Source organism: Rosa rugosa, chromosome 4, assembly GCF_958449725.1.
Source record: "Rosa rugosa chromosome 4, drRosRugo1.1, whole genome shotgun sequence".
Lineage (NCBI taxonomy): Eukaryota > Viridiplantae > Streptophyta > Magnoliopsida > Rosales > Rosaceae > Rosa > Rosa rugosa.
Genome location: NC_084823.1, coordinates 10,212,230 through 10,225,140, shown reverse-complemented (window position 1 = coordinate 10,225,140; position 12,911 = coordinate 10,212,230). Strand labels below are relative to the sequence as shown.

Here is a 12,911-nt window from a genome sequence, read left to right as displayed (position 1 = left end):
TCATCATATGATGCACCAAGACACATAAGACAGTGATGCGAGATTTGAATATTTGGACCTCCTCTGAAAATCAAAGACACGGCCCTTGGTTACCCTTTTGTTTGGCTTGGCAGTGTAGATGTACAGACCGGCGAGAGATTTGAAAACAGGGAACCCATTGGGGTATAGAAGAGCCCCGCACCCACCCCGCAATAAATGTGGCAAAATAAATCTCCACGCTCCCGCAACCTATTTGCCCATCCCTATTCCAAACCACCCAAAAAACAGCCAATGCAGCACATAATATGATTGGAGATTTCCTATAATGAATTCATAGTAGAGGGGAGACCTGGGAATTGGGAATTATTAGCAAGGAACAAGTCCTTGGAAAGTGGCTTTCGAGATTTCCGTTGGAGAGGGATTTCTTGTGGCATACTATAATCAAAAGTAAGTATGGGTACGATGAGAATGGTTGGAATGCAAAACAGATTTTGAGAGGAGTAGAAACCTTTGGAAGGACATTTAAGCGGGATTGAATCAATTCGCCGTTTATCATAAACTGATGGTGGGGAATGGCAAAGAGTGAGATTTTGGGAAGATTCTTGGGTGGCGAATGTACCCTTCAAACATACTTTTCCACCGCTGTTCAGACTATCAAGATATCAAAACTCAACAGTTGAAAGACTTGCTGTTGCAATCCTTCCCGATAAGTTGGGATTTTGGTTTTAGACAAAATCTAAATGATGAAGAGGTATTGGAGTTTTCTACTTTGTTGTTGGAGCTAGAAAAAATGAGATTGGTGGGAGTCCAAACCGGATGGAAGGAGATGGAAGCTAGTCTCCTGTAAATTTCTAGTACAAATCTTTCCATAGCGTCCTAATCGGTGAACAGCAGATCCAGTCTTTATTCCAGCAAAGTTTCTTTGGAAAGATAAAGCTCCTCCTGAGGTAAAAGTGCACATGGGAGGGTGAATACTTGTGATGTTATCCAAAAGAGAAGGCCTCACAGCTGTTTCTCTCCCCACAGATCAGGGGGGAAGTGTGGATCATGTTTTTGCTCATTGTGAAGTGGCGGTTTCCTTCTGGAAAAAGTTGTTTAGGGAGGTAGGATTGGATTGATCAAATGCTTTAATGAGGATTGGTTTGTTATGCAAAAAGCCTGATCCTTTCGGTTTGGGTAAAAAGGCCGAAATACTTTGGGAAGGTGGCCATGTGGGATGTGAGCTGTAATTTAAGTGGTATGGATGGAAAGAAACAAAAGAACATTAGAAGCCTATGGTAGTGCGGAGTTGGAAGAGCTGTGAGAGAGTTAAGTTCTGGGCATTTAATTGGGCCTCTGTATCTGGGGAGTTTAAAGATTACTCTATCATCTATTATTCTAGATTGCAAGCTGTCGTAGTCTAGGATTCTTTTTATGTTTTAGTGTCAATTGACCATCTTGTTCTGTTGCTCAAACTGTCTTTTCATGTGGATTCTTTGTATTATGCTTCTGTTTAGTCACTATAAAGCTGTTTCTTTTCAATAAAACATAATAAACAAATTCATAGTATTGAACGCATACCTCTGAAGAAGATTGGCAAATATGTGACAGCCACCAATCAAATTGACCTGTTCAAGGAAATCTGCAAGCAGTGGCTTTTGAGAAATCGCTCGAATAACCATATGTAGAACATCTTCAATGCAGGTCATATCCTGACTTGTCTCAAAGAAAGCTATTAGAGCTCTTATATCTGCCCCTGCAATGTTCTGCCTGCATAATCCCAAGACTTTTAGTTTTGGCTCAGAAAAGTTTATATCGATAAGTTAATACAGTCTGTAGCATAATATAGGGAAAAATCCTCATATGGTACATGGACTACGGTCTAATGCACATTTTGGTACCTAAACTTTCAAAACTACCCTGATGGTACCTGAACTATTGCTCTGTTTCTCCATATGGTACTTCCATCCAATCTGCTGTTAACTTGGCCTACGTGGCTCATTCTTATAGGATGACATTCATCTCCCAAAAAAAAAAAATTAATAGGCAAAGTTAACGGCAGATTGGATGGAAGTACCATATGGAGAAACAGAGCAATAGTTCAGGTACTACAATGATAGTTTTGAAAGTTTAGGTACCAAAATGTGCATTGGACCATAGTTCAGGTACCATTTGAGGATTTTTCCCGCATAATATATGCTCATAGAAAAAGGCAAAAGATTATTAGAGTACATGTTTGGGAACATACGAATTCCGAGCGGGAAAACCATACCTAAGGCTCAATTCACCAAGGCTCAACAAAAGAAGACGAATTTTATGTATTTCGTCATTACTAGGTCTCTCTCCAAGAACTTGTTTTGTGATGGGATGAATGAGAGGCATGTTTCCAATAGCAAATCGAGATTTTGGATTATCCCAATAGAATTGGCGTATTATATCAATAACACGGGGGAGCCGGCAAAGGCTTTTAAGCATCCTTGGATCATTATCAAACTGCCAGATGACAAACATGTATAATTCTCGCTGCACCTTATAATCCGTGTACAGCCAGATGAGAGGGTTAAGAAATATGCTAGATATAGCCTCTTTGGTAAGCAGTTCAGCCAAGCCTACACATAAAATATAAGGCATTAATATATCTGCAGGAATACATAATTCAGTAACTACTGCCTAACATGTATAAGATAAAAGAAATCACCATCATAGAGAATCAAGGAACAATAAGTAATCTATACCACAGTTTGCAACGATATGATAGAGATGTTTTAGAGATGAAAGTGTTTCCAAATTAAGTTGCTGAGGAGGAACTGACTGCAACAAGAATCCCAGTATTGAGAACCCAGAGAGAAGATGCATCTGTTGTTGATTAGCTACATTCTCATCAAGCACAGAAGCGATTAGCTCAATGACTTCAGCAGTCACCCGATCTCTTGTAATAGGTATAGGAAACGTATCTTTAAATTGCCCACTTTCTTCATTTTCATATTTTTCAGACTGGGCAATAAGAGGGAAGAAAACTGATACCCCTCCCACACAGTAAATTATCTGTTGCAGTAAGCGTCTGGAGCATTGCTGTGTGCCAACCATCATGGTTGCTTCAAATGAGTTCCTATCTGATGCATGATCTAGCATTGGTGAAACATTAAATAGTGTCCTGCCATTACTTGCCTGAAAGAAGAATCCAACTTGTCAGAGTGTTCCTTTCTATGATGAGTAATTGACTTCTTCAAGATAGATCATATAAGGCAAGAAAAAAAAATTCAGGAAACAAATAGAACCTGAGCATTAAGTCCAAAAATAATTTTTGATGCAAGACCATCTTTGACATCAAGAACCCCTCCGAGCTTAGTTTCATTAGATGATGAAGCTTCATTGTCAAGGAACGAATACATGTAGCTTGGTCCAAGAGAACAGATACCCTGAACTTGCTCAGAAGAAATGGCATCATTGAACAGATAAACAGGACCAACCTGACCAAGAAAAGGATGCGAATCCCTTATGGATTTCGAAGATAAATCATCATCAGACAGGGGCCCGTCAAATTTGGCGCCAACTGTACAACTTGTTAGCAAGTCATTAACTTTCGCATAACTGAAAAAAAAAAAAAAAAAAAAAAAAAGAGTATGGAAGTTAAGGAGTAATAGCTGTTAGGAGGAGAAAAAATCAATATAAAGGAAAATTAAGGTGCCCTCCAACCTGCATCTTTCAGAAGAAACAAGATCACCATCAACGTAACACCTCAATAAGCTACCCCCTGAAAAAGCTCTTCCTATGCTATGAGTTATACATAGCAAATGCCATTTCTTTGTGACAATTTTTAGCTGTAGCTGGACAGAGTGTCGCTTCAGATTGATGGACTGGAAAATTCAGAAATTAATATAATCAGTGGCAGCACAGTGGCAATCAGCTCAAAACATGAAACGCGAAGCCAATGAAAACAATTGAAAAAGAAAGAAGTCAAAATCCACTCAAAATTTGCAAGTATGATTTCACAACACATTCTCTGTCATATGAATCAAACACAAGATATCTCCCAAGTGATATACACCTCATACAGAAGCTTGTCCTTCGCTAGTGCCGCCATGCACCCTCTTCCATTTTCTGTACGGAAACTGAAAAGACCCATTGTCCCACTTCTGGGGAAATTCTCTACCCTCAACCAACATGAAAAAGAAAATCCCTTGTTGAGTGGCCACTGAACAGGTGTTTTAATCATGATCCCCTGCAAGAAATAAAAATATAGAGGGGGAACAGAGCAAGAGAGTGATCAGACACGTCAAAAAAAAAAATATATATATATATATATATATATGAAAACCTTAAAAAGGCAAAACAGAATATAGAACAGAGGGCTGAGTTAAGTCAAAAAAGCAGATACTCTAAAACAAAAATGATACGATAAGATAATAAGAATAATAAACTTCATTTTAAGTTATATAAATTCCCAAACCCTACCCCAACTTTGAAAAACCTGTTCCCAACTATTTGGAACAAGCACTTTCAATACTATATGAGCCGTGATATAGTACTTTTACCTAGGGCCTCAAACTGTTACAAGACAGCTCAGCCCATCCCATTTTTTTTTCAGAAGAAACAGCTTTTTATTAAAAAAGCAAAAATCGAGATACAGGAAGGCGGACAAGGAGTCCACTTTAATGATCTAAAGAGGGCAGCTAGCAGCTAGGGCAATAGGCCTAGCATCTCGTCCAATAATACTAATCAAGGCTTTTCCCATAGTGGCAGTCCGCTTTAATGATCTAAAGAGGGCAGCTAGGGCAATAGGCTCAGCCCATCCCATAGTTACTATAATTAAAACATTGCAAACTGAACTTTTTTCTCAAGTAGGTATCCCCAGCACTCATACTACAATCTTCTTGTTATTCTTTTCCCAATAAGAGGCTTACTAAAACACTACAGACAGTTATACTGAATATTGGTACTTAAAGAAGGCATGAAAATTTGAGCCAGAAGTAATTGTTATTAAAATTTCTTCCAAAGAAAGCACAACTTACAGAATCATTCCCATTGAGGTCAAAAAAGGCAGTAGGTCCCTTTTCCTTTAGCATTGACAAAACACTGGACAACAACAGTGAGCAATACTTGTGCTGATTTCCAATTTTCTCACTTCGAAGGAGGGCAAAGATTTTGCGAATGTCCTTCCCAGATGTGCTATGCCCACCAACAACTTGAATTAATTGGGCAATTTTCAAGATGACACTATCATTACCTTCTTGTGAAAACCAATCAAGTAGAAAATCGAGCATTCCTGCTCTGACACAAGAAGCTCGATTGGAAATGGAATCTCTCATTAATTGCTGAAACACATCAAGCCCGCTATGCTGCAACGAGTCACTGCTCTGCCCAATCATAAAATAGCAAGTAATGATATAGTAGGACGTAACTGTACAAATGACAATTCCAAAAACTAAAATGGTATCAAACAGAAATAGGTCTTTAAAACTGAGGAAAATTGTGGCGTAATAAAAGATTTAATAGAAATGAATCCCCAACCTTCTGCAGGACGCTGAGATAAAGTATGATCACGTCTTCATTCTAAGTAGAGACAAAAAACAAAAAGACAAGTGAGATACAGGTCTTTGGCATTCAATTGCTTAAGCATGCTTGGCAGAACTCTTAAAAATGGAAATAAGCGAGCGACATTATTGGAAAGGAAACCCTGAAAGTGGGTATTACAAACTCTAAGGAGAAGGTTTGCATCATGTAGACACCTTTATTTTAGGACTTGCTTTCATATCAAACTTTCCATCAACAAGCATATCAAGCAGCGCATTCAAAAGTCCTTCACTTGAGCAAGACTGGCAAAACTCCAACAATAGACTTTGCAATGTCTGGTACCCCTTGCCCGCAAGACCTCTAAATGTGGCCTGCAAAATATATTAACGAGTCAATGCGCTAGGAAACTTGAATTGTGAACCTGAAAAAGGTAATTGTAGATACCCACGTAAATAAATATGTGGACAACAGCTATTTATTCTCTATATAAGTAAAAAGAATTATATTTAAAAACAAAAAGAAGGATATAAAACAAAATGGGCAGGAATCACACCAGGATCCCTCCAAACAAAAAGCTATAAGCCAACCAAACTGTGAGGCAACCAAATCCTAAACAGCAGCCTAGTCCAGATAAATCAAACTAAAACTTATTATATTAGACAAGGAACCCAAAAGAGGATTAAGGAGTTTCAGTCCCACACAGAAACCAACTCAGATCTGTATTATTTAGCTTTCTATAGGAAACAGAAAATTTATGCAAGAGAGAGGGAGCATATAGGATGGTCATTAAGAAATCCACAAAAAAAAAAAGGAAAATCTTAAGATGCACTAGAAACCCAGCAACGAACAGATAAACATAACCAACAAAAAAAACAGCAGCCAAAAAATGGCAAAAAAAAGGGAGCTGAAAAGGGATTCTCAATCAACAGCCAGTCCCTAACTTCGTATCCTACACGCCTAAAAGGGAGCTGAAAAGACTCCTCGACTGTGATACCCACGATAACACTCTGACCATGAACATACACCCTTTCAAGATCAATATTCAAACTCAAAACTCACTTCTTTATTTTTCTACAACTAGTTGACCACTTCAGCTGTAAACCGGTTCATCTGTGTATGAGTGTGTATTAACTGTTAAGGAGAGAGAGAAAAAAGGAAGCTGAATGGGATGAAGCCCTACTTTGTCATTCATTCTTTGGAACTTTAGATCATTTTGTCCCTTTACTCAATTATATAAAAGATGTAATGAAACGGTGAACCAATAAGCTAAGGTCAACTTATTGTCTGCAATCAACCATGTTAACATATACGAAGCAATCAAAGATTCAACAATGGCTAACTAACAGAAACAAACCCAAATGAGGGGGGGGGGGGGGGGGGGGGGGGGGAAGGATTATCTTATTTGGATAGGAAAGTAAAACAAAACATTATAATACAGGAGACGAGATGTCCATCTAGGTCTAAAGATAAATTACCTTTGATGTGTCATTGCTTGCAAGCAAACAGGTAAGAGTTTGAAGGACACCCAGAACCAAAGTCTCTCCATTAGCATCATCAAGGTTACCATTTAGTAAAGAGACAATGTGCAAAAAGCACTCTCCCTCACGAAACAAAGTCTGATAGGACTGAACAAAAAAAAAAAGTTTACACTGGAACATCAAATCTTTAAACAAAATAACTTTAAATGAGAATTAACTCGATGCATGGGATTATACCACAGGATCAATCTGGAGCATATCTCGCATTCCGGCTAGTAAATTGATAGATAGCTCAACAAAGTTTCTTTCCCGGTCCTTTATTTGAGTGAATGTTTCCACGTATTTAGAACATAACTGCAACTTTGCTCTTTGATCTTCTTCAGATGATGGTACAATCTAAAATGTTAAGAAAAATGCAAAGTGCAATTACAAACTCTATCAATTGGTAAATCTAACAGTTAAGCAACTGAGCACGTAGTATTAAGAATACCTTCATGAGATCAAGAATATGCCTTAGCACTTTATTTCTCAAACCTTCTATCCAGAATAAATCAAACAACCGACCAATACATTCAGAGCTATGCAAAACCAAACTTCCAGCATCTTCTATTGTAGAGAAAAACTCCATATAAAGCTCCATGGATGTTTCCATGCATTTGATCCATCTCTGCGTTGTCTCATGTGACTTAGATCTCTTCTGCTGACATGGAACCACTTCACCGACATTACTCTCAACAGAAAGGATTATATTGCTAGACCTTCTTGACTCTTGGGATTGAATGCAAACAACCTTAAGCACACGAGGAAATGAATTAACTGCTTTAAACGAAGCAATAGTTTTCTCAGCTGAAAGCTTTAATATGCGAAGCAAACACTTGGCAAGTGCACTAGAAACTTCAGGATTGCAAGCACACTGTTCAAGGGCTTCTACGAGAGCAGATAATTCAGGCTGCAACAACATCAAATAAACAAGGATAAGCAAATATACAGAATATATGATGCTTGTGTTAACTCAAAACACTACAGTAACTGCAAGGAACAAATCAGGATCATTGACAATTTGTTCATCCATGCATGTATGCCTCCAATATTGTATTGACATGTAGTTGCACCAGGGCACATGCATAGAGAGAGCTGTATTTAGAATTTAAGTGGGGGCAAGATCTCTTTTTTGGATGCTTGGGGAAAGGAGGGAAGTGAATGATCCTCAATGACTGAAAGAGAAAGGTTATACCTTGAGAATTGAGAAGGATCCTTGTGGAGACAGAAGGCAAAGTTTGCCAGGGCAAAAGAAGGGGATAGACAATAAACTATTTTCTTTTTGAAAAGGGGCCGAACTGCAAATTAGCACGGTATCATGATCCTTTTAGTCGGTTTTGTCTTCCGTTCAAATTCTAGTGATGCCCATATCTGATGACTTATGTTCTGTATGTGTAAGGCCTTTAAATTAGTTATGTTATCAAGTGGGCCCACACAAGAAAAAAGTCAAATGTGTGGTATCAATGTTGAAACTGACATTCAGTGTTATATCAGTTTCCAACACTTCAGCATCTGGGATTACCAGTACGTATACATGGTATTAAAACGGGCTGTGTGTAGTGTCAAGAAGAAACCTTGGTAACAGTATTTTCTGTTCTCATTGTACAAAGCCAAATTTGGTTATGTTAGTGCAAGTGTGTTTTGCTGTTAAGCTTGTCTCCTGACAGCTTAACGTCCAGGATACCAAACTTAACAACAAACAAAACTAAAACAAGAATATATTCCTTAATACCTTTATTAGCCTTCATAGACACCCACATCTTTTGCATCCGTACTTAATAATATGACAGTTTATTAAGGCTATCAAAGAAACAAATCGCTGTGTATTTATGCAAATTAAATCGCATCTTCATTTAGCTAAAAGAAAGCATCTTTATTTATGCACATTTTTCACAAATTGTCACAAAAAGAAAAGGGTTACTGAACGCTAGCCCCCAACTAAGTTCAAGGTTTTAGGCTGGTTGCCAGGCATGAGAGGGTGAACAATGCTGTTCTCCTAAACAAAGGAGGCCAAGCTATTGTTTTTCTACTCACTGTTGTGTCATGTGCAAAATGCAGGAGTCTTGCTGTATTACATGAGACTGCTTTTGACAAAGGGAAGACGGGAAAAGTTCTTCTGGGATGTTTAGTGTGATTCGGGTGGTCTTGATAGAAAAAATGGGACTTTTGAATGCTATAAGAGCTTTTGAGGGTGTAAAGTTCTGTTAAGCTTTATGGGCTTCTGTTTTGGTAAATTTCAATTTATAAAGACTACACTTTCTTGTATTATGCCAGATTGGAGACTGGTTGCATGTGGTGTAAGTTTCTTCTTCTTCTTTTTTTTTGTTTTTTTTTTTTTTTTGGTCCTGTGGACCTGTTGTGCACATATTCTATCATTCCAATAGAAGCAATTCAGATCATTACATAAAATACAGAACTTACCGAATTGTCTGGGTTCCCATTAGAAGTTGCAGCAAACTCCAAAAATGAAATCACATCCATTTGGAGAACTTCAATCCCACAAACTCTTGCTTGACTGATGATGTCACTAGAAGAAGAAAGCATTTCATTTTTCCTCAGGAACTCAATACATGTACAGCACTCTCCAGAAAGATCATCAGGAGCTGGTCCAAAATAGAAAAAATTCTCAGAAAATATAAGCTCCCAGATTCCCTCATTTCGAAATACTTTGAGTGAAACAGGGGATGCATCAAGAACCATCCTAAATGCATTTAATACAGAGTGCTGCAGCGCAGTGACAAAGACCCTGCAAAAGGGAACACCGAGCAAAGACTAAGTCACAAAAAAGAGACTGAAAGTTACATGAGCATATAAAACAGAAGTAACAACGTACTAAGATGTCCGGGCAGAGACTGAAATTTATCAGAAAACTTTGGGAGCTTATATTTCAGAGGTAACAACATACTGATATATAATAAAGAACCTCCAATAAAAGAAACATAAAATGGTATATATGCACATATAGTTACACGATATCAACCTTAAGTGGCTTGTTAAATCATTTTGATCTGAACAGGCCTTAATGCAGGGGAACACTGTTTGAAGAACCCTCATGATCCATGCAACTGAAAGTTCACCATACGATGAAGAAAATGGCACAGTAATTCGACCAGTGGACAGTTCAACATCATGAGATTTTATATCTTCTGAAGAGGGAAGGAAAGAACAAAATACTCCGCTCAACTTAAGAACATAATCATTCCAAACTTGAGAGTAAGAACCATCGGCAGGAAGAGCAACAGAAACCTCTGCAATGCGGCTATTCACAGTATTGCCAGTTCCAAAGTCAACTTCAGGCATTTGAGAACCTTGCTGACCAGACAATCCCTTGGTGTGTTGTTTATACTCGTGAAACGTGAAAGCAGGGGAACAAAAGCTATTTGCGAATTTCTGAACCCTTCCATTTTCACATAGAAATGTCAAGTTGCTGAAATTCCCAAAGCTGCATACTTGTCAAGGGAACCAATAGCAGGTTGCAGATAACAGATAATATGAATACAAAAAACTTGTAGCAGAGACAAAAACAATACCTACTATTTGATAAAAAGCAACAAAGAGAATATTCAGAAGCTAAAGTAAACCCATTTTTTGTCAACAGACAGAAGATTGATTAGGGATATACTTTCTTTACCACGAAGGGCTTTTAATGTGAAACACATAGAGCATTCAGAACTCAAAGTGTACTATATATGCACCCACCCACCAAGCGTGCATTGGAATCCAAGAAATACAGTGGGTACAAACACATATGAAATAAACAGATGAGTAACAGAAAAGGAGAACAAGAACTTTTATTCATGAGATAGAAGATATCCGGAACTTCAGATTTCTCATCTAGAAACCAAAAGCATGGGTATTAAATCTTGTTAGCTAACCAACAAAAGGACTGAAAGGATACACAGCCTCTTTGAGAACTTCCAAGGAGAGAACATGCAGCTGGAAGATTTTTATCAAGGGATTCTCAGATCTGCATTAATATATTAGACACATGTCATAGCAAGAAATATTTAGCAGGAGAGTCGGAGAGTATAATCAAAGGAGCCAGCAGGTCCCATTCAAGCAGGGAAAAAAAATCACCAAAAAGAAAATATATGGTTTTAAGTTTGAAGGTGATCAAATGATATAGTCATATAGTAAGACTTTCAATGAAACAACTAAAGTTCCAACATTCAAGCTGGGCTAAATTATACATGATTGTTGGTAACTACAAACTGCATAATCTCTAGGTTTGAGAAGATCAAAAAGATATAAAGGCAAAGTGTACTTGGTCTAAATCTACATTTCCCCCCCCCCCCCCCCAAAAAAAAAACTAACTAATATCAATGAACCAAAACAAAATGCTGCTCGCTATTTGTGACAGCAACATCATCAGAAAATTTTGCACACAAGATATTACACGAGAAACGAGCTATGGAATGCACGACAAAAATATATTTTTGGTTGGTAGAATGCAAGATAGTACATGAGGACTAAGTTTTACCTCTTGTCAGCAGCACAAGCAGAGTTTTTCAATATTAGCCCATTATTTGATGGTATTCCAAGACCATCCAATAGAACTTCAAGTCCTCCAATACTTTTAAAATGATTTTGACCACGAGGGTTCTGAGATAATGTTGAATGAAGAATTCTCAAAGACAAATACAGAAGTGATGTATCTGTCCACTGTTCTTTCATGCTTAACCTTCGGATCACACGCAGCAGCTCTGGACAAGATTACTCTCCATCAGTGAAAATATAGTTACAAATGGTTTACAGAAGAACGACTATGTCATCAAGTAAAGATGCCAAAAGAATTGTGATCTTCAGGGAACTCAAATTATTTCTATAAGTAAATTAACAAGGGTGAGGGGGAAAAGAGCAAGACTTCAGGAGACTGTAACTGGGATGTAAAAGAATGCAGAGATCAAGACCCTTTCTTTTCTTTTCTTTTTTTTTTTTTTTTTTTTAAGATGAAATAAACTTTATTAACAAACTCAGAAACTACAAGCTGTGGACTACATGAAGTCCACACACAAAAGAGGGCATTCCAAAAAGCTGTAAACTTAGAGGATAACAACTAGTTGATGGCTGACTTCAAAAAACAAAGTTAATTATGGCAGATCCATATGCAAATGAAACATGAAAACAATCTTGTGGAAGTAAGGGAACTCTGACCAATGACATTCAGCATAACCATTGACTACTTCCATAGCAATCATTAGACTTTTAACAAGGACACCAGACACGCAGCTTATAAAAAAAGTAGAACACAGGGCAAGGACATAGACAAGCATTTATGACTGAATTTAGTATCTCCTAGCAACATAAATGAAAAATATATAATAAGTTCAACAGAAGGTAACACTTAAGCTCCAGACAGAAATAAATCATAACAAAAGAATATTTAAAGTCCTTTTAAGTCATAAATATAAGATTGCAAATTCTAGAAAGTTTTACCAAGTTGAGATGCAAAATGTCTGATAAGGCATAACTAAAAATTGCCTACCTTACCTACTAACCAATTAAGTCCACCAGCTTCCATCACAGACACAACTGCCCTCTGATGCCAACGTAACAATATTTCACTAGGAGGAGCATTTGAACTACTAGAAGAGTCGACCGGAGATGCACCACCCCCCGAGACAAAGCCTATGGTATTACTATACAACTGACATTTCTCATTTACATTTGAATTCAAATCAATAAAAGTACTTATTATTGACACCACATATACAAGTATTTGTTGCAGGAGTCCTGTCTTCTCCAGGGTAAAATTAGATAATTTTTCGTCAGCTGAAAGTGCGCAACTTATTGTTTTAAGTTGGACAACAACCCCTAACATAAACAAAAAAACACAAAGTAAGACAGTATTTATATACTTCAGGATTCAACAGTCATAATACAAGATCAATTACAAGAAAATCATCAATTTGGGTGGATCAG

General features: G+C 37.6%; 1 protein-coding gene across 4 annotated transcripts in view; it reads right to left on the bottom strand.

The window, feature by feature from the left end:
* LOC133742452 (BEACH domain-containing protein B) overlaps positions 1–12,911 on the bottom strand; it is a 34,779-nt gene that overhangs the window by 15,034 nt on the left and 6,834 nt on the right. For 3 of the 4 annotated variants that reach the window (XM_062170109.1, XM_062170110.1, XM_062170111.1), the window contains exons 6-22: positions 12,480–12,803; positions 11,470–11,692; positions 10,888–10,956; positions 9,970–10,431; positions 9,411–9,735; positions 7,441–7,899; positions 7,188–7,346; positions 6,948–7,097; positions 5,688–5,843; positions 5,470–5,511; positions 4,971–5,315; positions 4,007–4,180; positions 3,655–3,815; positions 3,237–3,549; positions 2,694–3,126; positions 2,231–2,567; positions 1,540–1,728 (exon numbers count right to left, since the gene is read on the bottom strand). In XM_062170109.1, coding sequence (XP_062026093.1) covers positions 1,540–1,728; positions 2,231–2,567; positions 2,694–3,126; positions 3,237–3,549; positions 3,655–3,815; positions 4,007–4,180; positions 4,971–5,315; positions 5,470–5,511; positions 5,688–5,843; positions 6,948–7,097; positions 7,188–7,346; positions 7,441–7,899; positions 9,411–9,735; positions 9,970–10,431; positions 10,888–10,956; positions 11,470–11,692; positions 12,480–12,803 — 4,321 coding nt within the window. Of the gene's footprint in view, positions 1–1,539; positions 1,729–2,230; positions 2,568–2,693; positions 3,127–3,236; positions 3,550–3,654; positions 3,816–4,006; positions 4,181–4,970; positions 5,316–5,469; positions 5,512–5,687; positions 5,844–6,947; positions 7,098–7,187; positions 7,347–7,440; positions 7,900–9,410; positions 9,736–9,969; positions 10,432–10,887; positions 10,957–11,469; positions 11,693–12,474; positions 12,804–12,911 lie in introns of those variants that run through there. The other variant, XM_062170112.1, reaches the window with a different exon arrangement.